At 41.6% G+C, this 27,893-nt stretch overlaps 1 protein-coding gene across 3 annotated transcripts in view; it reads left to right on the top strand.

Annotated features, from left to right (window-relative positions):
- SMAP1 (small ArfGAP 1) overlaps window positions 1-27,893 on the top strand; it is a 181,347-nt gene that overhangs the window by 100,672 nt on the left and 52,782 nt on the right. For 2 of the 3 annotated variants that reach the window (XM_068983387.1, XM_068983386.1), the window contains one exon: window positions 3,790-3,870. The exons of the other annotated variant lie outside the window; for it this stretch is intronic. In XM_068983387.1, the coding sequence (XP_068839488.1) occupies window positions 3,790-3,870 (81 nt within the window). The remainder of the gene's footprint in view (window positions 1-3,789; window positions 3,871-27,893) is intronic. 3 annotated transcript variants of the gene reach the window in all.

Here is a 27,893-nt window from a genome sequence, read left to right as displayed (position 1 = left end):
TCTTTCAGCAGCTTTTCTAAAGATGGGTATTATCTGTAGGTCATACTATATGATCTGGGTTTAGAGCCCCCCCTTTTTTTTTTGAGAAAAACATAGAAAATGAAAGTTTAATAATGCTCACTAAAAGTTAGGGTCCTAGAAAGGTCTGCCACTGGTGCATCTTATCTTATTTATAAGATTTTGAATATTGCTTGTTTCATAGAGTGGTTGACACTAGTCTCTTCAGACTGAATTTATCTACATTTTCTAGCAGCTCTGGTTCTGAGGCATTCCCTGGAGAGAGAGAAGGGGAGAGAGAGAGATTTGTCTCCCAGAAAGAACTTACAGAAATTTTTGAGATTTCTGTTCATCCTACTAAGAGCCAAAGAAGAAATCAGAAGCGTTGATACTAAAGACACATTTCCTCCAACCTGAAAATATATATATATTTCACCATTCCCTTAGGAAACTTGTATCTTAAATAGATCAGTCACCTGATGAGTTGCCTAGCTTTAAGTTCCTTATTTTTATCTCCTTCTTTATTATTAAAAAAAATTTTTTTTGTATTTATACTTTTTATTTTGTATTGAGGTATAGCCTGTTAACAAACAGTGTTGTGATAGTTCTAGGTGAACAGAGAAGGGCCTCAGCTGTACATATACTACGTGTATCCGTTCTCCCCCACACTCCCTTCCCATCCAGGCTGCAGCATAGCATGGGGCAGAGTTCCCTGCGCTGTATGTAGGGCCCTGTTGGTTGTCCATTTTAGATATAGCAGTGAGTGCACGTCCATCCCAGATTCCCTAACTATCCCTTCCCCATCCTCCCTCTGCCAGCAACCATAAGTTTGTTCTCGAGGCTGTGAGTCTGTTTCTGTTTTGTAAGCTCATTTGTGTCATTTCTTTTTAGATGCCCCATATAAAGGACGTCATATAATGTTTTTCCTTCTCCGACTTCCTTCACTCAGGATGGCACTCTCTGGGTCTGTCCATGTTGCTGCAAGTGGCTGTTTCATTCTTTTTAATGGCTGAGTAACATTCCACTGTATGTACATCCCACGGCATCTGTATCCATTCCTCTGTTGGTGGACATTAAGGGCGCCTCGATGTCTTGGCTGTTTTAAACAGTGCTGCGATGAACACTGGGGCACGTGTATCTTTTCGGATCATGTTTTCCTCTGCATATATGCTGAGAAGCGGGATTGCAGGGTCATATGGTCGCTCTAGCTTTAGTTTTTTAAGGAATCTCCACACTGTTCTCTATACTGACTGTACCAGTTTCCATCCTCATCAACTGTATAGGATTCCCTTCTCTCCACACCCTCTCCAGCTTTTATTGTTTGTGACTATTTTGATGATGGCCATTTTGGCTAGAACCCATGTTTTTAATGTGACTTCAAGGCTCATGTCATAAAATTGTTGCTTACAGCCATAGTTTGACAACTGAAATTCCAGTGTTCAAGACATCAAATTGTGCTCTCCCTTGGTTAAACACAGCCAGCTAGTTTAATTTGGGCTTCCCTTGTGGCTCAGCTGATAAAGAATCCACCTGCAATGCGGGAGATCTTGGTTTAGACCCTGGGTCGGGAAGATCCCCTGGAGAAGGGAAAGGCTAGGGAAAGATTTACTGAGCGTGGCCCTGCTCATCAGAACAAGACCCAGTTTCCCCCACAGTCAGTCTCTCCCATCAAGAAGCTTCCACAAGCCTTTTATCCTTACCTCTCGGAGGGCAGACCAGATGAAAACCACAGTCACAGGAAACTAATGAAACTGATCGCATGGGCCACAGCCACATGAGCCATGCCATGTTCTGACAGAACGTGGTCCACTGGAGAGGGGATGGCAGACCACTGTGGTGTTCTTGCCTTGAGAAGCCCATGAACAGTGTGAAAAGGCAAAACCTTACAGGAAACCAGTCCTGAATATTCATTAGAAGGGCTGATGCTGAAGCTGAAACTCCAATACTTTGGCCACCAGATGCGAAGAACTGACTCATTTGAAAAGACCCTGACGCTGGGAAAGGTGGAAGGCAGGAGGAGAAGGGGATAACAGAGGAGGAGATGGTTGGATGGCATCACCAACTCAATGGACATGGGTTTGAGTAAGCTCCAGGAGTTGGTGATGAACAGCGAGGCCTGGCGTGCTGTAATCCATGGGATTGTGAAGAGTCGGACACGACTGAGCGACTGAACTGAACTGGTTTAATTTATTTTTGGTGATTTCAGATGTACCCACCAGTCATAGTGATTAGAAAGCTGGGCTTCTTACCCCATCTCATGACAGTGACATCCTTGAGAAATAACTAAGAGCTTTGAGAGGCTACAGGATCATCCACCTCCAGCATATTAGTGAGGATGTCCAGTTATGTTGCTTTCTTCCCTAAACTTGACTGGGGTCTCGAAAACATTTCATGACATCTGAAGGACTTTTGCACATGCTGTTTGTTTTTCACTTACACAGTGGCAGTGATATTCCTTATCTCAGAAGGCTCTTGTGCTGGTCTCAGTGAGTCACACGGTGTCTAGCCCTTGAGAAGGGCTTGGGAGGCGCCCACTGTCCCCATGGGGCGGACAGTGTGGGAAGCAGAGCCCACTGGACAGCAGTGAGCACGGAGGCTCTGCAGCCCTCAGCCCTGCTGCAATCGGCTTTGTGTGTCACTTTCTTGAGAGTTTGTTTCTGCATTTGTAAAATGACAATGATGGCTTTCTTCCGACATCATTATAAACATTGACTTAGACAGTAAGGTGCTTATCACAGTGCCTGGCCAGTAGGAGCTTTAATTTTATCTCTACCATTTTGGCCTGGAAATTGCTGGTGTTGACTTTCCCAATTTACACATAGTAAAGATTCTTCTCTTGAGAGAGGTGGTGTCAAGCACTATTTTTAAAGGCATAGGTGCAGATACAACATTTAGGCGTTTTCACCAAGTCTCATGTGTTTATTATCCTGCCTTTTCTAGGTTCAGCAGTTTATCCTTTCGTCTTTGCTGCCAGGGAACTAAGGTCTAGATCAGCACTCAGTTGCATTATCACCAGATTGTAAATTTCTAGGCATCTCTTCCCTCCATATGCCTTACAAATGCTTGTTGTTTAATCTACTTCATTTTCCTTTTCCCACCTGTTTATAGCCCTTAAGTACTTATTATTATAACTTATTTCATCCTTCTTGAAAATTCAAATTGCGAACTTTATAGTATCATTATAGTTTACTTTGACTGGGTTGTATCATATATGCAAACCAGTCAGCTCATTCTGGTCCCCAAATACTATCTTCAACGTTATTTTCATGAGAAAATAATCGTATTTGCCCTTTAAAATTATCACAACACTATGGTGATTGAAAAAAAAATTAAAGTGATTTTACACTTTTCTTCTCATGTTTACATGTTGTAATCTGCCTTCATCTGGTTGATAAAGAATTCTCTTCTATGAGTTAGTTTTTGTTTTCTTTGTATTCAAATTTCAACTTCATGGTTGCTGTTAGGAAACCTAACTTTATGTAAAGATGCAATGAGAATTTATTGAATAGAAATTGCATTTGTTTTAAACAAATTTTGAAATATCAAAGAAGTTCTAAATTGTCTCACTTCTGTCTTAATTTTTTAAGGAAAGTTATTCTTTATTGTGTTATTAACATACTTGATGACAGTATGAATTTGCTATGTTTTCTTTCATATCTCAGTACCACTGAATATTGTCATCATTGAAATTTGTACTCTTCAAATGATGACTCCAACTAATAAAATAAAAATGTATGAAGAGCTGACATTTTTTAAAAAATGAACTTATCAAAACTTTCGGCTGTGTTTTAGAAAGAAAAGGAAAAAAAAAAGGAAGAGAAAAAGAAAGAAAAGGAACCAGAAAAGCCTACAAAACCTCTTACAACTGAAAAGGTAAAATCTCTTCCTGTTTTTTAATCCACGCAGGTTACAACCTTATCTGTATAGTTATATATGGATGATTTGGAGATATTCATGATATGCAATAATCATTCCTTCAACCAGTATTTGCGGAGTGTGTCCTATATCTGTCTTGTCCTGTATGACTTGTAATCAGGTACATATGTGTGGGTGTAGATTCCTGTGAGTTCCTCGAGGGCAAGTATTATTCCTGATGTAAAGAGTGGTGGTTTTGGCTTTCTTGCACAGTCTGGCTTCACAATCAGCAAAGTTGAAAGAGTGCAGAGGGCCCTGCAGAGGCCTTCAGAAGACACTCCACACTGAGTGTAGCACTTGAGTGGACTGACATGTAGGCAGGACGGAGGTTGTGAGGTAGGAGTGTGTCCTGTGCAGAGAACACCTTGAGGACAGAACCGAAAGTAAAGACGGGGTTTATTTAGAAAAAGAGTGAGCAGTAGAGTGAAGAAAGATCTATGTCTGTGTATAGAAAGTTTTGGGAAAGAGACCAGAATGGCAGATTGAGCTCAAATTGTAGAGGACTTTAAGGTCCACATTGATTCTTTTTGAAGGAAAAGCTGTGGATTCTTTTGAAAGGTTCTTTTGCAGTGATGAGCAGGAGAGATGTGATCAGGCCTACTATCTTGCTACCCTCCTGTAGCAAGATAACGATGGATGTCTGTCGGACTTGGTTAAATAGTCATGGCGGCTTGGCTCTCAGTGCATTTCCTCACACAATAATGGAAGCACGGAAAGAGAATTACTAGTAAAGAGAGCGTGTCCTTGATTTTAATTGTTGCAGTGTGAATAGTCGACTTTATGAAGGCATAAATTACACAATGCAGACTGCTTCCATTTGAAGAGTACAAGTCAGTATTCACTGGCTCTGTTTCCATCACGTTTATTAGAATAGCCTATACTTTCAGAAAGTTACAAGCTTGCCTTCAGCTTTAAGACGTGCTAAGAGTCCCAAGGCTGGTCAGAACTTTATGTGGCGCCCACACCTGCCCACCATCTGCACCTTCACCTCCTTCCTGGTGTGTGTCCTCTTAACCCCCGGCCCCACCAGTACCAGGCCGACTTGTCTGTTGCCCCCTGAACACACTTCCCATCTCTCTTCCCTGAACTGCCTGGCCAAGGCTGTCCTTTGCTCACCCCCAACTTACCTAGGCCTCCTCCTTGTCCATGAAGGCCCTCTAACTGCCCCAAGCAGATGCACTTTCTCCCTTCCTCAGAATTCCAGGGACATTGTCATACATTTGATTGTATTATTTCCTCCCTCATATGATTCTTTAATTATATTGTTAGATCAGTTTCTTTGCCCAACACAGGGTGCATCTAGGTTTTGTTTTAGTCAGATGTTAAATATTATAAAACTTTTTATAAGGAGTGATTAAGTTAGTAAGTAAAACCCCAGTTACTTAAATTGCTTCAGTTCTCCTCTGGAAACTTTTCTCTTCACCGTGCATCAGTAAGAAACTTTAAGTGAAATCTCTTCAGCAGTTTTCTCTTTGATTACAAAGGAATTTAAAAATCACTAGAAGGTTTTATCTTTTGTTTTCAAAAGTTGGAAATATCAAAGAGTTTATATAATGCCTTATTGTTGTACTTGGCAAGATTTAAAATTTAACCTCTTTTAAAACATATATTTTTTTCCTCTTTAAAAAAATTTTGCCCTGAGAATACAGTGAGCATTTGATGTCATGACCTCGTGTATTTCGCTGCCTTGCATGTAAGTGCTTGCCTTCCGTTGCCTTCTGAGGGGCCTCCTGTGAGCAGTCTCTGGATTGTGCGTGTGGGCAGAGCACTTCAGGGGTGGGCACGGGGAGGAGCCGGCACTTTTCTGTTACCATTTCCCTTCAGTGTTTGGTTTTACTAAACCCAGTTCACACCTGTCTGTTACTCTTGCTCACCCTGCAGAGTTCAGGACTCCAGCTGCTGCTAGTGGGAACCTTGCTGAAGGAATAATCAATCACCTGCAGGGAGAAACCTCAGCTCCTGTCAAGCTTTCATGGTCAGGATAGTGCAAGCTGCATGAGAAGGGAGAGACCAGTGCATTTAACAGTCTGCACAGTTGGGAGACAGCAGTGGCGCCAGTGAGCTCTCCTCCTTTCACACTAGCTGTTTCTCTGTGCTTTCTCTGTGAGCTGAGATCATCAGGGAGCTTTATAATCTAGTTTTCAGTCACTAAGTTGTGTCCGACTCTGCGACCCCATGGACTGTAGCTCACCAGGCTCCTCTGCCCATGGGATTTCCCAGGCCAAGAATACTAGAGTGGGTTGCCATTTTCTTCTCTGGGTGACCTTCCTAACCTAGGGATCGAACCCATGTCTCCTGCATTGGCAGGTGGATTCTTTACCACTGAGCCCCCATGGGAGCCCCTATGTATAATCTACAGAGGAGAAATTAGTAGTAATAGCAGTGAAAATTATATCAGTAGTAGTCAGAATATCATCCTCATTAATAAGAAGGGATTGGCTTTATTGGCTATCTATCTGTTATCTGCCAGGAACTAATGGCACCCCACTCCAGTACTCTTGCCTGGAAAATCCCATGGACGGAGGAGCCTGGCAGGCTGCAGTCCATGGGGTCGCTGAGAGTTGGACACAACTCAGTGACTTCACTTTCACTTCTCACTTTCATGCATTGGAGAAGGAAATGGCAACCCACTCCAGTGTTCTTGCCTGGAGAGTCCCAGGGACGGGGGAGCCTGGTGGGCTGCCGTCTCTGGGGCCGCACAGAGTTGGACACGACTGAAGTGACTTAGCAGCAGCAGCAGCAGCAGGGCTAGTGTACAGTTTGCATGTACACTTGTGCGTGTGCACTTACAAGTGTGAAGTGACCAGCCTTGTATTCACCGCCTGGTCAGGAAACAGAACGTGGCCAGCTCCCCAGAAGCTGCCGCCGTAACACCTCCCAGTTGAATCACTTCTCTTCTCCCCAGGGATAATTTCCTTGCATTTTAGGAATAGATTTATCTTCTCTGAGTGTGTATGTAAATAATAGAAATCATATTTAGAAAATACTGTTTTTCTTTATTTTTTGAACATACAAATGAAATGATACCACGAATATTCTTTTGTTTTGCTTTTTTTTTCCAGCCAGCATTTTTTTGGTATATAGTTGTCTGCTTCCTTAGTTAGTTGTTGTGTAATGTATTTCATCATGTTTTTGTTTCTTACTTTATCCATTCAATTGGTAAACATTGGGATTATATCCAGGCTTTAGCCCTTAATAAGTAGTGCTGCTGTGAGCGCTTTTGTACATGCCTCTAAGCGTGTATTTCTTCAGGGTGTGTTTAGGAGTGGACTTGTTTGGTCATAAAGTATGAACACTGTTGTGCATACTCAGTTGATGAGTCGTGTTACACAACCCTACATCGTGTATACCAAATGCCAAGTGTATTCTGGTGACTCTGCGTTCTTTCAACATGTGGTATTATCAGAAATATTATTGTTTAAAGTCTGATGAGTGTATAGTGATATCATTGTATTTTAAGTGTTCATTTTGTATATTACGAACAAGGCTCAGGGCCTTTTCACATGTTCATTGCCCATTTGGAGCCCCCCTTTGGAGCTCTGATTCAGATCTTTCACCTCTTACTAAATTGGATTGCTTACTTTTCCCTCGTTGACTTTTTCTTTTTCTAAATACAGTTTCTCTTTATTTTTTTTAATTGCCTATTTTTTCTCTTTTTTAATTTGTTTTGATTGGAGGCTAATTACAACATTGTGGTTTTAACAGTCAACACACACGCACACACACACACGTATGTCGAAGAAACTGGTCCTTTTCCAGTTACATGAATGTCTTATTTCTGTGGTTTTATTGCTCTTTTTATTTCTGGTTTGTGAATCAGTGATAGAAGGCATCCTTATCTTATTCCTAACCTCAGAGGGAAGGTTTCAGCTCTTCACCCGTGTGTGTTCTCTTTACTCCTTACAAAGACCAGTTATTGTTGGAGGTAGAGAAATCAAGAATCAGAGAGAATATATGAATTGGCTAATGTAATCTAGTTTAGTTATAATTTATGGAGCTTGGAAAAATAGGATTTCATTTCTTTTATAAGGCAGAGCAGACTAAGCTCCATCTTGTACATCTTCATGCATTTGAAAGATTGATGCTTGATAGGGTTAATTTTTCCAGAATACCTCTTCTAAGTCCACTTATTTCTACACATAATTAAAGCCATTAACTTGGTCTTGACATGTAGCCGTGAGTTAATAAACAGTTATTTGGAAGTATGCTAATTGGGGGATTAGAAGGAACTTTGCTACCTAGTCCAAATCTCTTATTTTATAAAGGAGTAGATTAAAACCTAGAAGGACATCGAGTCACTGAAAAGTGACTTGCTCAGTGCTAACAGTTGTTGGCAGTTAAGGGGTTTGAACCCAGGTTTTCTTCTGATTTAAGTCCCAGGTCGTGTGTGTTTGTGTGCACACTTTGATTTGACATATATGCCCTCAGGTACTGCAATTTTTTGTTCTGTTGTACATTCTACATCAGTTTATAATGAACAGTCCAGGGTTCTCTAAAAAAGAATCGTGTTTATATATAACCACATCCCATATTGTCTTTAACTAATAGATTCATAATTTTTATTGATTTCCTACCTTAGGAACTTCTTCCTTCCATAAATACATTTGTTTTCCCTGAGCAGCCTACTACTTTTGTTTAAATCGTATTTTGTACTTAGGTCTCCCTGAGGTTTATGTTACTGTGTTGTATAAGCATCTATTACTAATGGGTTAGCTGGAGCCAGCTCACTTTCTTTTCTGGGAAGAGGAAGGTAAAACCTAAACATTTACCAAATCAAGTGATTAATAGGGCAGATGTTTTTGACATTTAAATAGATGTCTGTCTGTTGTGCTTTAGATATTCTGCTGGAAAATAGTGTATATATTTGACTTTTTCTAAAATATTCTGTCCTATGTTTGACATTTCTAATTCAGTTTGTTTAGATTTATCTGCTAGACTGGCTCCCAAGTAGCTGGTGATCTATAAACATGTTTATGTAGATGAGAAGTACTCTATTAAAGGAATGTACATGAGTTCTCTTTCAGCTTAAATAAGCAGATCTTGATTTCTCCTTTGGGAGGTTCTAAGTTTTATAGTTTTTCTTAAAGATGTGCATATCAAAACATGGAAAATGGACAGATAGTCAATTCTTGGGATGGGGGAATTAAATCCTAAGGTAGTTAGGTGGTTCTGGTTTTATTGCTGTTTATTATAATGTAGTTTATTATTGATAGAATTTATGTGTTAAGTTCTGAAACTTTTACATTGTATGTTAAGAAAACTTTAGGGATCAGCAAATGTTTTCCTGTAGAGAATCAGGTACTAAATCTTTTAGGCCATAAGGTATCTTTCACAAATATTCAACTCTTCGTTTGTAGCACACAGGCAGTATATGTGAATGTGTTCCAGGAAATGTTAGGCCATAAGGTATCTTTCACAAATATTCAACTCTTCGTTTGTAGCACACAGGCAGTATATGTGAATGTGTTCCAGGAAATGTTATTTATAGAAGCAGTTGGCCATGTTTGTTGAGACTTGATTGCCACAGGAGAAGCAGGGTCAGGAGGAGAGCCAGGTTCAAGCCCGTGGTCTGGGTTCAGTCAGTTAACTGGGCAGAGTCAGTTAACTGCCTGGATCTGCTTTTTCCTCATTTATTAATAAACTTTGCCTTGATGATCTCTAGTGATCCCTTTGCTAATTAACAGTTCTAAATTTAGAATTACTTATTAAATCTATTGAACATAGGGACAGGTTCCTAAAATCATCTTGACTATATCCTTAAAGATGGCTTTCACAGCTCCAGAGTTGGTTTTTAGTCAGTGAATTCTCTTTATTATTTCAAACTGATTTCTCATCCACCTTAGTTGCTATTCTGTTTCAATGAGCTATTCTTCCTGTTAAATGACAAAGTCTAATTTAGGAAAAAAGTATTCAGTTCTTCCTAATGCTAGCTACTTCTGTATTTGTGTAGAGCATGTATTTGTGTGTGTATGTATGTGTGTGTATATCTGTGTGTATCTGAATATATTTCAGAAAACATGGCTTACTTTAAAGTGTTAGGTATTTCTGTTTAGATGCCTGTTCTACAAGTGTAAATGCATCATTGATTTTGTATGCAATGAGTATCTTAACAGAAAACTTTAGATTATGAAATCAAAGTAAAGAATTTTATATTTTCATAGACTTAAGGTCTTTCTGAGGTAAATACAGTGAGTTTAGTACATAATTATTCACCTATCTTGGAATATTTTTATGTTTTATGAATTAAAAATTTTAATATTCAAAAATTATTTATTAAATATTACATATTCTGTGTAGAAAAATAAAATATATAAATAAGCAAAACATTAAAAAGGTACATAACTTCTCATAATCCCTCTACATAGTGATAAGTGTCTTAAACCTTTTGTAGCATAGCTTTCTCTGCTTGTGTGCATCTAAAGCATTTTAAAATTTAATTTTTTTGGAGTGTAGTTGCTTTACAGTGTTGTGTTAGTTTCTGCTGAACAGCAAAGTGAATCAGCTATGTGTATACATATATGCCCTCTTCTTTGGATTTCCTTCTTCCCATTTAGGTCAGCACAGAACATTGAGTAGAATTCCCTGTGCTGCACAGTAGGTGCTCATTAGTTGTCTGTTTTATATATAATAGGGTATATATGTCAATCTAATGTGTGCGTACTGTTACCAATCTCTTGTATGTGTCTTGGTGAAATACTTTAAAGCGATTGCTGTGACTGGCCTGTGGTCCCCTAAGCATGTGTTATAATTTTTAATGAAAAATTAAAAAAGTTTTTTTTGTTGCATGTGTACAGATTTTTGCCACTAACTTCTTGAAGTTGATGAGAGAAAATCAACTTACCACATATATTAATGTTAATTAGTATTTGAATCTTTTAAGAAGATGGTGTAGATGAATCAGTTCAGTTCAGTCGCTCAGTCGCGTCCGACTCTTTGCGACCCCATGATCACAGCACGCCAGGCTTCCCTGTCCATTACCAACCCCTGGAGTTCACTCAGACTCAACATCCATTGAGTCCGTGATGCCATCCAGCCATCTCATCCTCTGTCGTCCCCTTCTCCTCCTGCCCCCAATCCCTCCCAGCATGAGTCTTTTCCTGTGAGTCAACTCTTCGCATGAGGTGGCCAAAGTACTGGAGTTTCAGCTTTAGCATCATTCCTTCCAAAGAAATCCCAGGGCTGATCTCCTTCAGAATGGACTGGTTGGATCTCCTTGGAGTCCAAGGGACTCTCAAGAGTCTTCTCCAACACCACAGTTCAAGAACATCAGTTCTTCGGCGTTCAGCCTTCTTCACAGTCCAACTCTCACATCCACACATGACCACAGGAAAAACCATAGCCTTGACTAGACAGACCTTAGTCTGCAAAGTAATATCTCTGCTTTTGAATATGCTGTCTAGGTTGGTCATAACTTTTCTTCCAAGGAGTAAGCGTCTTTTAATTTCATGGCTGCAGTCATCATCTGCAGTGATTTTGGAGCCCCAAAAAATAAAGTCTGACACTGTTTCCACTGTTTCTCCATCTATTTCCCATGAAGTGATGGGACCAGATGCCATGATCTTCGTTGTCTGAATGTAGAGCTTTAAGCCAACATTTTCACTCTCCTCTTTCACTTTCATCAAGAGGCTTTTTACTTCCTCTTCACTTTCTGCCATAAAGGTGGTGTCATCTGCCTATCTGAGGTTATTGATATTTCTCCCAGAAATCTTGATTCCAGCTTGTGTTTCTTCCAGTCCAGTGTTTCTCATGATGTACTCTGCATATAAGTTAAATAAGCAGGTGACAATATACAGCCTTGATGTACTCCTTTTCCTATTTGGAACCAGTCTGTTGTTCCATGTCCAGTTCTAACTGTTGCTTCCTGACCTGCATACAGATTTCTCAAGAGGCAGGTCAGGTGGTCTGGTATTCCCATCTCTCTCAGAATTTTCCTGTTTCTTCTGATCCACGCAGTCAAAGGCTTTGGCATAGTCAATAGAGCAGAAATAGATGTTTTTCTGGAACTCTCTGGCTTTTTCCATGATCCAGTGGATGTTGGCAATTTGATCTCTGGTTCCTCTGCCTTTTCTAAAATCACCTTGAACATCAGTAAGTTCACAGTTCATGTATTGCTGAAGCCTGGCTTGGAGAATTTTGAGCATTATTTTACTAGCCTCTGAGATGAAGTGCAATTTTCCGGTAGTTTGAGCATTCTGTGGCATTGCCTTTCTTTGGGATTGGAATGAAAACTGACCTTTTCCAGTCCTGTGACCACTGCTGAGTTTTCCAAATTTGCTGGCATATTGAGTGCAGCACTTTCACAGCATCATCTTTCCGGATTTTATATAGCTCAACTGGAATTCCAGCTTTGTTCATAGTGATGCTTCCTAAGGCCCACTTGACTTCACATTCCAGGATGTCTGGCTCTAGATGAGTGATCACACCATCGTGATTATCCGGGTCGTGAAGATCTTTTTTGTACAGTTCTTCCGTGTATTCTTGCCACCTTTTCTTAATATCTTCTGCTTCTTTCAGGTCCAGACCATTTCTGTCCTTTATTGAGCCCATCTTTGCATGAAATGTTCCCTTGGTATCTCTAATTTTCTTGCAGAGATCTCTAGTCTTTCCCATTCTGTTCTTTTCCTCTATTTCTTTGCATTGATCACTGAAGAAGGCTTTCTTATCTCTTCTTGCTATTCTTTGGAACTCTGTATTCAGATGCTTATATCTTTCCTTTTCTCCTTTGCTTTTTGGTTCTCTTCACAGCCATTTGTAAGGCCTCTCCAGACAGCCATTTTGCTTTTTTGCATTTCTTTTCCATGGGGATGGTCTTGATCCCTGTCTCCTGTACAATGTCACAAACCTCATTCCATAGTTCATCAGGCACTCCATCTATCATATCTAGGCCCTTAAATCTATTTCTCACTTTCACTGTATTATCATAAGGGATTTGATTTAAGTCATACCTGAATGGTCTAGCGGTTTTCCCTACTTTCTTCAATTTAAGTCTGAATTTGGTAATAAGGAGTTCATGATCTGAGCCACAGTCAGGTCCCGATCTTGTTTTTGTTGACTGTATAGAGCTTCTCCATCTTTGGCTGCAAGAATATAATCAGTCTGATTTTGGTGTTGACCATCTGGTGATGTCCATGTGTAGAGTCTTCTCTTGTGTTGTTGGAAGAAGGTGTTTGCTATGACCAGTGCATTTTCTTGGCAAAACTCTATTAGTCTTTGCCCTGCTTCATTCTGCATTCCAAGGCCAAATCTGCCTGTTACTCCAGGTGTTTCTTGACTTCCTACTTTTTCATTCCAGTCCCCTATAATGAAAAGGACATGGGTGTTAGTTCTAAAAAGTCTTGTAGGTCTTCATAAAACCGTTCAACTTCAGCTTCTTCAGCATTACTGGTTGGAGGATAAACTTGGATTACCGTGATATTGAATGGTTTGCCTTGGAAATGAACAGAGATCATTCTGTCATTTTTGAGATTGCATCCAAGTACTGCATTTCGGACGCTTTTGTTGACCATGATGCCTACTCCATTTCTTCTGAGGGATTCCTGCCTGCAGTAGTAGATATAATGGTCATCTAAGTTAAATTCACCCATGCCAGTCCATTTTAGCTCGCTGATTCCTAGAATGTCGACGTTCACTCTTGCCATCTCTTGTTTGACCAGTTCCAATTTGCCTTGATTCATAGACCTGACATTCCAGGTTCCTATGCAATATTGCTCTTTACAGCATTGGACCTTACTTCTATCACCAATCACATCCACACCTGGGTATTGTTTTTGCTTTGGCTCCAACCCTTCATTCTTTCTGGAGTTATTTCTCCACTGATCTCCAGTAGCATATTGGGAACCTACTGACCTGGGGAGTTCCTCTTTCAGTATCCTATCATTTTGCCCTTTCATACTGTTCATGGGGTTCTCAATCAAGAATACTGAAGTGGTTTGCCATTCCCTTCTCCAGTGGACCACATTCTGTCAGACCTCTCCACCGTGACCCGCCTGTCTTGGGTTGCCCCGTGGGCATGGTTTAGTTTCATTGAGTTAGACAAGGCTGTGGTCCTAGTGGGATTAGATTGACTAGTTTTCTGTGAGTATGGTTTCAGTGTGTCTGCCCTCTGATGCCCTCTTGCAACACCTACCATCTTACTTGGGTTTCTCTTACCTTGGGCATGGGGTATCTCTTCACGGCTGCTCCAGCAAAGCGCAGCCACTGCTCCTTACCTTGGATGAGAGGTATCTCCTCACTGCTGCCCTTCCTGACCTTCAATGTGGGATAGCTCCTCTAGGCCCTCCTGCGCCCGCGTAGCCACTGCTCCTTGGACGTGGGGTGGCTCCTTCCAGCCGCCGCCTCTGGCCTCCAGTGCGGGGTGGCTCCTCCTAGCTGCTGTCTCTGGCCTCGGAAGTGGGGTGAGTAGTGATTTTTTTATGTAGTTGGGGGAAAAAACAGAAACAACCAGCAGTGTTGTCTTTATGAAGAAACTTTTATGTTAATAAAACTTAAAAAATACAATAAGTGCTCTGACCTTTCAGTATAAGTAGAAAGTAAAATTGCAAAGCTCCTGCACTTGAGATTTCAGTACAGCCATGTAAAAGTAAGCAATGAGTTGTATGTCGGTCAGATTGCTCTTAGTATAAACCATTAAAGTGAAATTCAGTGGCTCATTGCCAGATGCTGTGTTAATAGGCTCTGCTGGTTAGCAGTCTGACAGAGACGCTTACACAGCCACCAGGTTCTCAGTGTCATTTAAGCTAGATAAACATTGCACATAATGTTTGTGTGCATTTGAGAGTCAGATATTTCCAATAGTTAATGCTTTTGTGGAAGTGGAGACATATGGTCTAGGTAGTAATAAGTAAGCATGGCAGATGTCTTAACAGTGCATTTTTTTAAGTGGAATTGGAAGGTTCTTTGTATTTTCCACAAATCATTCATTTCCAGCTTAAAATCTGATATTGGAGATTAGTTTGATAGCAATCTTTTGTTTATAGATTAAAAAAAATAGATTCAGCATAACTGTGCATTGGGCTTAGAAAGCATTTTGGTCCTGCTTTTCTGTGGTCTAGGTTTTACTCGAGTGTATATTGTTAGTTGCTGTTGACAACTCTCTTTCTTTAGCTATTAGGTTTCTCTTTTTTTAGTAAATTTTTTCTCTCTGAAAAAGAAAAGATCACTACTGCTACTCCTAAGTCAAAAGAAATCATATTCCTGTCCAGTAAATTTATAGTGTTTTTCATTCTTTAACCAAGAGACAGGATAGATAGAAACTTTATGGATTTTAGTAGCATCTCCCTTCTACCTCCACATAGTCGCCAAACCATGTCTGCTTTTAAGAAGTTAGAAAATATGCGTAAGCAAAAAGAAAAAGTAATATTGTCACAGATTTAACCACTTAGAAAAATTATCACTAGCATTTTGATGTTCCTCCTTCCATACTGTTTCCCATGGAAGTGTGTGTATCCACGTGGGATAGGACTACCTGCTCCTCTGTCCTATAACAATATGTCTTGAGTACCCTTTCTTGTTGATAAATATGTGTATGCTTTTCTATCTTTAGTAACATTCCCGTGAGTGGAAATGGAGCACTCTGACTATAGAAAGATTTGTTTTAAAATTTATCTCTTGAATAATGAAAATATGCACACATAATCGGTGCACAACTGTGTGATAGTTTATTAGGGTGCGTTTGTAAAACTGGATTTGCTAAGTCAAAGGATAGAGACTTTTAAAAAGTCTTTTGAAAAACATTAAACTACTAGAAGGTAAAGAAGGTAGAGCCTGGGCTTAAGAAGACTTCACTTTCATTCTCTGCTGTTTACTAAATACCTGATCACTCTGAACCTCAGTTCCCTCATATGTAAATCTGTTAGTTTAATGGGCATTTTTTCTACCTACTGTGTGGCAAGCATCACCTTAAACGCTAGGAATCATGTGGTAGAGGCACGTCTGTGTCTTGCAGGATGTCTGGCAGCATCCTGCCAGTCCTGGCAATCAGAAATGTCTTCAGATGTTGCTGAATGTTCTGGAGGACAAGACTGCTCATCACTAGACGTGCTGAATGTTCTGGAGGACAAGACTGCTCATCACTAGACGATCACTGATTCAAATTCCAGGTCCATGAAACTGGTCTCAGTGGAAGAAAGAAAGCAGTCTGGTGCACACCTCGAGGGAGAGTGCAAGTGAGATCAAGGCGGCTTTTGGATATAGACACAAATCATTTTCTTAGCAGTTTTACTCAGATGCTGGAAGGAAGTAATATGGTTATATATATGAAAGAAAAAGTTTATAATAATGCCATTGAGTGGGAGGTAGACATAATATAATTTGAAACCCAAATCAGCATTTTCTTAACTCGAAGTTTCCCAGAGTCGAGTTTATCTTTTAAAATCATGCATCTTTCCATCTAATTCGCATATGATTTGAATCATTTGCATTTTGGGCAGAGTGGACAAATTAGTGGATGAGGGGCAGTATGGGGGTGGGGAGTGGGAGGTGCAGATTGCTGGTGTTAAGACAGGCGCAAGGGTGCTTACTGTACAGCACAAAATATATTACAAAGTTAGAAAGAAGCATGTATAGTTACAACATATTTTGTAATAAATATTGTAAATGGAAAGTAACCTTTAAAATTTTTTAAAATTTAAACAAGAATCACCTTCATTTTGGAGGTTAAAAACAGAACAGGTTGTTAGGATAAAAATTGGATTAGATACATGGTCTTGGCCCCTGACAGCATTTAGCCCTGTAGCCATAAGCCTTGTTGTTACTCCCCTTCCTGGAGTATCACTTTTGTGGTACTTATAATTATTTGTCTAGATTACTGCATTTATTTCTGAGCATTGCTGTGCCAGAAAGACTGGGTGCCAAGAGGAAAGATTCCAACTTCTTCAGAGCTTCGTGGAGGCCTGACCGTTGGGAAAAGTTGAGAGAGAACCAGGCATTGCTGCTTGCAGACCGCAGCACAGGTACCTCAGCCCAGGTACCTGTGTGCCTGGTACCGAGGTGTGCCGCCGTCTTTGCCCACGTTCCATCTCAGGCAGCCCCTCCCCAACCCACACACATGTTCCAGGGGAGCCCGGCAGGTGCTGGCCTCTGAGCGTGCCGGGCTTGTTCTCCTCTCAGCCCTGACTTCTTCTGCACCTGTGCTGTGACCAGGTCCACGCCTCCTCTTAAGTCTATTATCACTGTGATAAGAATATCAGCCTCATTTTTAAAATAGCCATTTCCCCCCATTATAAAAACCATGGAAAATACAAGGAAAAATAAGACAGAGGAAAACCTGTTGTCTCACTATACAGAGTCTCACCACTTTTAACATTTTAGTTTTTACTTTCAGTTCTTTTGAAAAATTTTATAGGATTTTAAAAGGGTACTTTAAGTACTTTATATCTCATACTCATTAGGATAACTGCTGTCAAAAAAATTGCCAGAAAATAGCAAGTGGTTGTGGAGAAATTGGAAACCTGTGTACTGTTGCTGGGAATGTAAAATAGTGTGGCCATAGTGAAGAGCAGTGTGGTAATTCTTCAAAGAAACATGGAATTACCATTTGATCCAGCAGTTCTACTTCTGGGTATATACCCAAAAGAATTGAAAACAAGGACTCAAACAGAATTCATACATCCATGTTCATAGCAACGTTATTCATAATAGCCAAAAGTAGAAACCACTTAAATGTCCATTAGTGGATAAATGGATAAACAAAATGTGATATGTATGTGCAATGGAATATTATTCAGCCTATAAAGGAAGAAAATTCTGATCCCAGCTACAGCATGGGTGCTCCTTGAGGACATTAGACGAAGTAAAATGAAGACGAAAGGACAAATACTGCACGATGCTACTTGTAGGTGCCGCCCGCGAGTCAGATTCATAGAGACGGAAGGTACAGTGCTGGTTGCCAGAGTCGGAGGGCGCATAAGGGCAGTGGTGGTTTCGTGCGCAGAGTGTCAGTTGTGCAGGATAAAAAGAGCTCTGGAGGAGATGGCTGTGGCGATTACAAAGCAGTGTGAATGTACTTAATGCCACTGAACTCTGTGCTTAGAAACGGTTATTACCGCAGTTTAAAAGGTAACAAATGAAACTCCAAAGGGACTTTGTAAATATATACAGTTTTAACTTTATAACCCAATTTTAATGATTCTGTAGTAAATTTTATATTGTCATAGTTTTCTTTTGAATACATAATCAGATTCATCAGTTGTGGTGTTTATTTTGGCTACCTTTTAGATTCATATACCTTTTAGATAACTAGTACGTGAACCAAGAACTTCCAGATGTTCAAGCTAGATTTAGGAAATTCAGAGGAACGAGATCAAATTGCCAAAATCTGTTGGATCATAGAGAATTCCAGAAAACATCAACTTCTGCTTCATTGCCTATGCTAAAGTCTTTAACTGTGTGGATCACAACAAACTGTGGGAAATACTTAGAGATGGGAATGCCAGACCACCTGACCTGCCTCCTGAGAAACTTGTATTCAGGTCATGAAGCAACAGTTAGAACCAGACATGAAGCAACGGACTGGTTCCAAATTGGAAAAGAAGTATGTCAAGGCTGTATATTGTCTTATTAAACTTATATGCAGAGTATATCATGCGAAATGCTGGGCTGGATGAAGCACAAGGTGGAATCAAGATTGCCAGGAGAAATATCAATAATCTCAGATATGCAGATGATACCACTCTTATTCCAAAAGTGAAGAGGAACCAAAAAGCCTCTTGGTGAAAGTGAAAGAGGAGAGTGAAGAAGCTGGCTTAAAACTCAGCATCCAAAAAAATAAGATCATGGGATCTGGTCCCATCACTTATGGCAAATAGATGGAGAAACAATGGAAAGAGTGACAGACTATATTTTCTTGGGCTCCAAAATCACTGCAGATAGTGAGTGCCACCATAAAATTAAAAGACGCTTGCTCTTTGGAAGAAAAGCTATGACCAACCTAGACAGCATATTAAAAAAGCAGAGACATTACTTTGCCCGCAAAGGTCCATGTAGTCAGAGCTATGGTTTTCCCAGTAGTCATGTATGGATGTGAGAGTTGGACTATAAAGAAAGCTGAGCACAGAAGAACTGATGCTTTTGCACTGTGTTGTTGGAGAAGACTCTTGAAAGTCTCTTGGACTGCAAGAGATCCAACCAGTCCATCCTAAAGGAGATCAGTCCTGAATATTCATTGAAGGACTGATGCTGAAGCTGAAACTCCAATACTTTGCCCTCCTTATACAAAGAGCTGACTCTTTTTTAGAAAAGAGTCTGATGCTGAGAAAGACTGAAGGCAGGAGGAGAAGGGGATGACAGAGGATGAGATGGTTGGATGGCATCACCGACTCAAGGGACATGAGTTTGAGCAAGCTCCGGGAGGTGGTGATGGACAGGGAGGCCTGGCATGCTGCAGTCCATGGGGTCAAAAAGAGTTGGATATGAGTGAGCGACTGAGCAACAACATGTGTAGAGTTATAACTTTTTCCTTTGTAATCACGGTGTTCCAAAAATTGTTTTCAAATGTGGTCTTTCCACTGTGACAGCAAGGCGCAGCTGCTGTCCCTGTGTGGCGCTGCGCTTCCCTGTGTGTGTGCAGAGGGTGGCAAGGCACCCAGAGCATCCAGGGACTGGTCCACCCGTCCACCAGGCAGCGACCACCCGCTTGCCACTAGACACGAACAGGGGCACGTCTCCATCCCGTGGCCCGTCATCTGTACCAGTTAGAGTAATGGTAGACTGAAAGTAAGCCAGGCTTAGGCTGCACAGGTGTACTGTAGCCTGTGTTGTTGAAATGAATACGTCTAGTGCTCTCAGTGGCTTCGCCCCAGCAACCGTTCGTAATGCTGTAACAGATCTCTCAGAAGGACTAAAGCTTCATGTTATGTTTCCTTCATCAAATTTCTAAACATAAAAATTTGATAGATCATTTTTTACCTTTAATTTTCCTATTACATTTCCTACCCACCTTCCACCGCCACCCCCGCCCCCCAAAGAATAAACTGGTGGGGAAGGACTCACTCTTGTCTTAAACTTATAGTGCCCTGGATATGTGAACACATGCTTTCCCTAGTAATTACTTGCTTTCTAAGAATTTTTTTCTGAATACACAGAAACTCCAAGAAAAGTTTCATGAGTAGAAAATTAAAAATGCACAGTGCTGCGAGGACAGGGTGCCCCTCACTCACGCGCATGTGTGGAGGCTGACTCAGCCCCCAGAGGATCCAGGGAAGTCTGTCTGTCTGCCGGGCAGCGGCCTCCCACCTGTCAAGAGGTGGCATCCGTGCTCTGTTTCTGTTGAGTTCCCGGCCATGTGCTGCAGATACGGCTCTGGCCTGGTGAGTTGCGTGGTTCTCTCTGCTTTGCTGCCTCTTGCAGCGGGCTGCCCGCTGTCTTTCCAAGGCCTCTTGCCTGGGCTTGCAGCCTCCTGCTGCCATCCTGGCTGTATTATTAGCTGCTGCTGCATTTCACATTCTTAGCTGTGAATTTTAGAAATACACAGGCACTGTCTTTTCTGATAGCCATGTAAGCAGTCTTGAGGCATTGCTGCAGAAGTATCCAGAAGAGTTTGTGTGTGGATCGTGACAGCAAGTTTCATCACTGACCAGTGGGTGTGGACATCCCTGGAGTTCATGTGCTGAACTAAAATGTCTTTAACTAAAGCATTACATCCCTTTGTGTGCTGCAGACACGTGAAGCCAAGGATGAAGAGCGTCAGTGAGACCGCTGTGCAGCCTCCATGCTAGGACTCTCCAGGCCTTTCATTCTGGACGCTTTTCCTCTGAGCTTCAGAGACTGCACAGCTTTGCTTGGATGTTGTTACAGTCTTCCCCCTGTATCTTAACATCTGTGGCCTCAGCTCCCCTGAATGCAGCTCCGAGTATATGACCTGACTTCTGAACCCCCAGCAACACGCAGCCCTCCTCTCTCGACTGCGTAAAGTGCGCTGTAGAACCAGTGGGCGTTGCTGTGTCAGTTACTGTGATATTCTGTGTGATTTAAGTGTAAGGCCGGTAACAGTGACCTTAAGAGGAATTTGGCCTGATAGTTTGGTTGCCTTTGAGTAGATTAAATGCTACAACTGTTCCGTATCTGAGGGAGAGATGCATCAAAAGATTTCTGGGAGGAAATATTTGGATTGAATGTAGCAACTTTTAGGATGCTCCTGAAGGATTGGAAGGAACATAAAAATGATGGAGACAGAGCGTACCTTCCAGAATCTTAAAATTCAGAAAGAGCAAAACGGGGATTAAAAAGGGGATGTATGAAAAAAAATCACGTTAGCATAGGCTGATACGAGACAGCTGGAGAGGTGCAGAGGACGGAGACTTAGGGAAGTGGGAGAGCACGTGGGGGTTATGAAGAGAGAATTCATGGAGGTGCTTACCTTTGGCGGGAGCTTTGAAGATGTCAGGGAGCCCTGGATGCAGGAAGACACTGGGGGGCATGGTTTGGCAGTAACGCCCAGTGCAATTTACCTGGAGTGTAACACAGGGAGGGGCTCCTACAGCAGAAACTGTATCGAGAGAACCTGAAGTTTCCTGATAAGCCCTGGATAGCTAGTTTCAGTCCAGGAAGTACACTGTTGTGAGCACTGGTTTAGTAAGATGAGCCCTGGGTGCAGGAGGAGGAGGGAAGGGGAGACTGTAACCCGTGGACCAGCCCCGGACAGCGGAGCCCTGACGTAGCCTGCTGGCTGGAGAGTATTGTTACCTGCTTCCTGAGGAAAGACTATTTAAAGATGTTTTAGTTTTAATACATTTTGCTTTGCTTTTTAACAGTTAGCCTTGTCAGACTCCAAGGGGCTCTTGTCTCAAGACGATTCACTCATTTATTCACTAAGCAAGTATTTATTATGCAATCGTTGTATACACAGTACCAGGGATACAGTAGTAAAACAGAAACTCCTGCCTTCCTGTGAGAATTATTTCGTATATAGAATTTTTCTAATAAAATGTCTCGGTGTGCTGTTTGTGCTGCATTTGAGGTTTATGTTAGCTGAAAGCTTAAAGTGACATTATGATGCCAAATCTGTTTTGTCTCCTAAAAGATATTTAAACTGATCATTAGACTTTAAACTTATTGCACTGGTAAAGAGTTTAACATCTTAGTTGTTTGATTTTAATGATGAACAGGCATCTGTTTATTTTTCAAGGAATTTTAACAAATATCTCATTCAGATATTTGTCTGATACTTTACAGACATTACATTGACTATAACAGATCCTCCCAGTTCCTTCTCTCCCTCCAGTGAATAGATGGGTGTTAGTAACGATCCCAGAAGCAGGGGTTCTAACGCGGTGTGTGAGACGCCCTCCACCATAGTCGCTGAGACTCAGGAGACCCAGGGCGGCCCCACGTGCTGTGTGTTAGCACACAGACCATGACGGAGGTGGACTGCAGCAGCAGGGTGTGGCATTCTGCTGAAGACAAACTTCTGTGACTCTGCTGAGTGGAGACTAGTCGAGGGTCCCTACTTTTTCTTGCTGATGGATAGAAGGGGAAGCTGTCCTTTCTTCATAACTGATTTGAAAGCATCTAGGGGAAAACCCACGTTTTCCCCAAAGTGGTTTCTGCTGGTCTTCTGATCTCTGGAGTCATGTCGGGGCCCAAGGCGCAGAAAGCCGCACTGACAGCAGAGTAGGGGTTTGTTCAGGTGCCAAGCTGGGGAGTGGGGGGCAAGCCTCAGGGCCTCTCCTGCTTGGCTTTTTAGTCGGAGGTGTTTGTAAAAGGGGCGGAACAGGGAGGCTGGGATTAACCATCATCATGTCACTTGCTTGAAACCCAGTGATCCCTTATTCTTATCAAATATCCTATAAAGGATTCATCTCTGCAGTTACACATCATGCGCTATTGTTTCCCCCGCCTCACACTGCAGATCAGATTGGTATATTTAGGTTCCTAGTCTGGCAAGTCCACTTTCACCTGTTTTTCTTGTGATTTACGTGTGGGAGAAATGGGGTCTTTTCCCCCTCTTGGTGCGTTTGCTGATCAGCCTCCATCCTCTGCCAGCCCTTTGTCTTTGGCATTTCTTATTTATGTGGGTAGTTCTGATTAGCTGATAATTCATGAAGGAGAGGTGACTTAATTTTTTCCTTTAATTTACCGGTTTTCAGGATAGTGAGTTGACTCATTAGCATCCTCTGGTTGTGTCCAGTTAGGGTTGTGGGGGTTAGGGGGGTGCTCCTCACAATATATTCATGAATTTAAACATATATATTGGGTTATCCCGAAAGGCCATTTGGGTTTTTTTGTAACATCTTATGGACAAATCTGAATGAACTTTTTAGCCAGGCCAAGTAGTATGTTTCTGTCGTTGCAGTTGTTAGCTTTTGATGGAAAAACTCTTCCAGTTGGTCCCTGTATCTTTTCTGTGATACAGCTCTTAGTCGTATGTAATTTCCTTGAGACTTGGGCTGGTGGTTGTTTTAAGCTCCTCTTATAGATTGCCTGCCCCAGACCTGTGTCCGTTTTACTAGGGAGCCCTGGTGCCTTTTAATGGAAAAGGGTATTTTACTACAGTATAGGTCACAGGGGTACTTGGTGTCATTCCATATGTTACATATAGTTTCTCAGATTTGAACTGTCTACTCTCTGTACCTGTCATTTTATAGAAAAAGTTGTTGCTAGTGATAGCAAATCAAGAACGTATTGTGGGTTTGAATTTAGAACTCTTCTGTTTACTGTTTTTCTTACTTGGAAAAAATATATCTCTGTCCTCCCTCAACTGAATGGCCAGTGGTGATCTGGCTGGGCCGTGTCCCTGCTGCTCAAGAGCAATGCCGCAGGCGCTTCTCTGTTCTCCACATCCCATTTCCCCATGGTTTTCACCACCGCCCCGCCCCCCTTGCTAAATCCTGTTTTTGAGTATTGTTGTTGTTTAGTTGCCAAGTCATGTCTGACTCTTGCGACCACATGGACTGTAGCCTGCCAGGCTCCTCTGTCCCTGGGATTTCCCAGGTAAGAGTACTGGAGTGGGTTGCCGTTTTCTTTGCCAGGGATTCTTCCCAGCACAGGGATTGAACCTGCATCTCCTGCATTGGCAGGTGGATTCTTTACCACTGAGCCACCTGGGAAGCCCATTTTTACATATGCTAGTATGTAAAAAATGGAGAGGGTTCACGCAGATCACATTTACAGTGAAAGTCTGTTGCTGTGGCTTTCACAGTATCACTTTTGATTTGTGAACAAAGCAATGGGGAGGTTATAAAAGGGGTTCCTTCTAGGACTTGGTGTCCAGAGCATGGTCTTGGCAGTGGGGGTAGTATTCTGAGGGGGAGTCTCAGACCTGCTTTCCTCAGTCATCTTTCCTCTTTCCTGTTTTCCTAACCTCCTTTCAGAGGAGGAGGAGGAGGTGGGTTGGAGGACATGGATCTGTAGTCATAGAGAACTGTCCCGGAGGTGTTGGCATCCTCAAACTGCAGTGGAATGTTTACCAATATGTATAATCATGGTAGTCTTTTTATTCTAGTTTGTGGGAAAACCATGCCAATATTTTCCAGTTGTTAAATTTTTTAAATAACAGCTTTATTGAGTTACAATTCACATATTGTAAAGTTCACCCATTAACATGTACGGTCCAGAGGTGTTTAGTGTATGTTTAGAGTTGTACAATCATCACCAGTGTCATTTTAGAACATTTTCATCTCGCTCAAAAGAAACCCCATAGGCATTAGGAGTCCCCCATGGCAACCTCTGGTCTTTCTGTCTATGAATTTGCCTGCTCTTGACGCGTATTATCGATGGTAGCTTACAGTGCACTGTTTTGTGGATGGCTGCTTTCACTTAGCATAAGGGCTCTGAGATTCACCCATATTATATACCTTATTCTTTTCTTGCAGTATGTTTTTATTGTTGTTGCAGTTATAGAGCAAGGAAATAGTCATTCTGTCATTAACAAAATCATGATTTGTCAGAATTTTTTTTAAGTTTCATGTTTTAATGATGCAAGAGTAAGAAGAACCAGAAGCAGCCATTAACTAGGGAGGTATTTTAAATCGGGAGTCATATATACAAACTAAATATGTTCTCTGTTCACACATATTTCATTCAGAGAATGTTGTCTAGTTCAGGTCTGTGTACTATGAAAACCAGAAACATATGGAATATAATTTTGAGGTTTTTATTTCAATACATTTTGAAAATTTTAATGTAGTTTCTTACTCTCCCTTTATTCTTCTTGACTGTAAGCATAAAATGACATGAAAATATAAAAAAATTTAAAAGAGTTGCTTAGACCCAGGTGGTAGTGAGAACTGTTTATCCTGATAAAGTGTTAAGCGAAAGTGTTAGTATCCTGATAAACTGAGGGTTAAATTGACTGCTGATGGGAGTGTTTGTGATGCAGTTTTTATTGTAACAGAATGTGTTGAAGCTGCATCAGAACAATATTAATATTTCCAAGGTTTTGAACCAGGGGACCATATGCATTGTTGTTGTTGTTCAGTTGCCGAGTCGTGTGTGACTCTTTGCTGCCCTGTGGACCACAGCACGACAGGCCTCCCTGTCCCTCACCATGTCCCGGGTTTGCCCAAGTCCATGGTCCACTGCATCGGTGATGCCATCCAGCCATCTGTCACCCTCTTCTCCTTCTGCCTTCAATCTTTCAAACAGCGTACACTGTTCCTTAAGACTAAATTCTCAGAAAGGTGTGCCTTGCTGAGCTGGCTGTCGCATGCCTCTGTGAGAGGTGGTTTGGGAAGGCTTGGCCCCATTCAGGCAGTGGACTAGAGTCAAAAGCCTCGTGGATCTGTGTTCCTCCCACTGGGCTCTGCAGAGCAGTGGCATCACCTTCTCTCTCTGCTTTACCTTTCTGTTTGGCTTCTCTCCACAAAGAAGTTTAGTTCAGTACTGGGCCTGACTAATCTTTAGGTTTTCAGATTTAATATTTTATCATATATTTGAAGCTGATAGGATGTGATGGGGGACTGAATGTTACGATATGAGTAGAAACATAAAAACTGATTTTAGGAATATCTTACTGTCACTAAGGGAATTTGAGCTAAAATACACACCAAATAGTAATTTATCAAAAATAAGCAATATCTATTGGATTTATTGACATATTTATAGATTTTCATATCATGTTTCTATATAGTAAAATGTATAGAAATAGTCATGGTTGGTCTGAGGCTTTGTAAAGAGGAGGAAAGGAGGAAAAACTGTGGATTTAATGGTGAAAAGTATGATATGTCTTGGGCCAGAGATAAGAGAAAAATTGGGAAAAATTTTATATTTTTTTAAGATAATTTTGAGCCAGTGAGAGAATTTCCACCTAGGACAATCTAGCAGATATTTGTGTGTGTGTGTGTGTGTATGTTTCAACTTAATTATACAGAGTGAGTTAGTTTACTTTTTTATAAATAAGTATTATTTAGAAGCCTGCTCTTCACCACTATGGAAGAATCCCTAAATAGTATTTAAATCTCCAGATTCCTCTTCATTTTAAATAGGCTGAACAGTCACACACAGGTGAGCTAATCAATACAGCCAGTTACTATAGTTTAAGGGAGTGGTTAAGTTCTCAGGTGGTGGTGGTGGTGTTCAGTCCCTCAGTCGTGGCTGACTCTTTGCGACCCCATGGACTGCAGTACTCCAGGCTTCCTGTCCATCACCAATGCCTGGAACTTCCTTAGACTCATGTCCACTGAGTCAGTGATGCCATCTAACCATCTCATCCTCTGTCACCCCCTTTTCTTCCTGCCCAGCATCAGGATCTTTCTCAGTGAGTTAGCTCTTTGCATCAGGTGGCTGAAGTAGTACTTGTAAAGAATCCATCTGTCAGAGCAGAAGATGGGGGTTTGATCCCAGGGTCAGGAAGATCCCTGGAGGAGGAAATGGCAACCCACTGCAGTGTTCTTGCCTGGAGAATCCCATGGACAGAGGAGCCTGGCAGGCTCTAGTCCGTGGGGTCTGAGTTGGACATGAGTGAGCACGCATGCATGTTCTAAGGATGTGACTACTAGCTGCTGAATTGAATTCTCAGAGAAGCTCAGTTCGACTTGTCCATCCTGTCCTCAGTACAGCCCAGTGTCACAGAGCATCACTCCAGGCAACTCTGGAATGGCTGTCGGCACTCTCTCCCCATCTTTTTCACCATGTACAGTTTCTTAAAGGGACAGTTTAACAGAATTTGAGAAAAAGTTTTTGAAGTTATGAGTATATATCTATCTGAAAGCAATACTTTGTAATTTCTTCAAGTTTTCATTTTAAAAGTTAGGTCTTTAATTTCGGAATCCTTTTATTGAAGTATCACCTAGAGATCTTAAGTTTATAGCTTAGTGAGTGAGTGCAAGTTTGTCCACTGTGCAGATCGTGGACAGACCCCTGTGGCATCTCTGCACTCTCCCGGCCCTCTCACCCAGCCCCTTCTGAAGGTAATCACTGCACAGATTTCTGTCATTTCAGATAAGTTTTGCTTGCTTTTGAATTTCATGTGAATGAAATAAGATACTCTTTCCAGATCTGGTTTTGTTGCCAAAGCAAACTTGGGTCCACTTGCCCACACGCAGTTCAGACGAATCAGGGTGTGGTGAAGGAAAGTGCGGCATTTATTGCAAGCCCCAAGGAAGGAGTCCGGGGCAACTGTTGCTCCCAAGCCCTGGACTCCTGATGGGTTTCAGGGACGCACTTATAAAGGCCGGGTGAGGGAGGTGGTTGCAGGTCTGTGATCTGTGCTCAGCTCATGCACAGTTCTCTGCTTGCTTGATGGTGAGGTAACAGGGTGGTGTCACAGGGGTTAACGTCATCGCGCTTCAGACTCTAGTAAGTCTGCGGGCTGCGTGCTCATGGTCATCAAGTTAATATATCTGTCAATTATCAGTTCCTGAGCTGGGCTTTTGTAACTCAGGGAAGGCCTGGGAGACTTCAGCTTTTCCATGCACAAGGAGCAGGCAGGGGACATAGGGGAAGGGGTCTGTCTCAGGAAGGCCTCATAAGGTCCTGCTTTGCTACAGTTTATTGCTTGTCGTTGTGTCTGTGAGAGTGGTCTGTGTTGTTGAGTGTTCTTATTTCTA

This window comes from Capricornis sumatraensis, chromosome 11, assembly GCF_032405125.1.
Source record: "Capricornis sumatraensis isolate serow.1 chromosome 11, serow.2, whole genome shotgun sequence".
NCBI lineage: Eukaryota > Metazoa > Chordata > Mammalia > Artiodactyla > Bovidae > Capricornis > Capricornis sumatraensis.
This window is presented reverse-complemented; position numbering and strand designations above follow the sequence as displayed.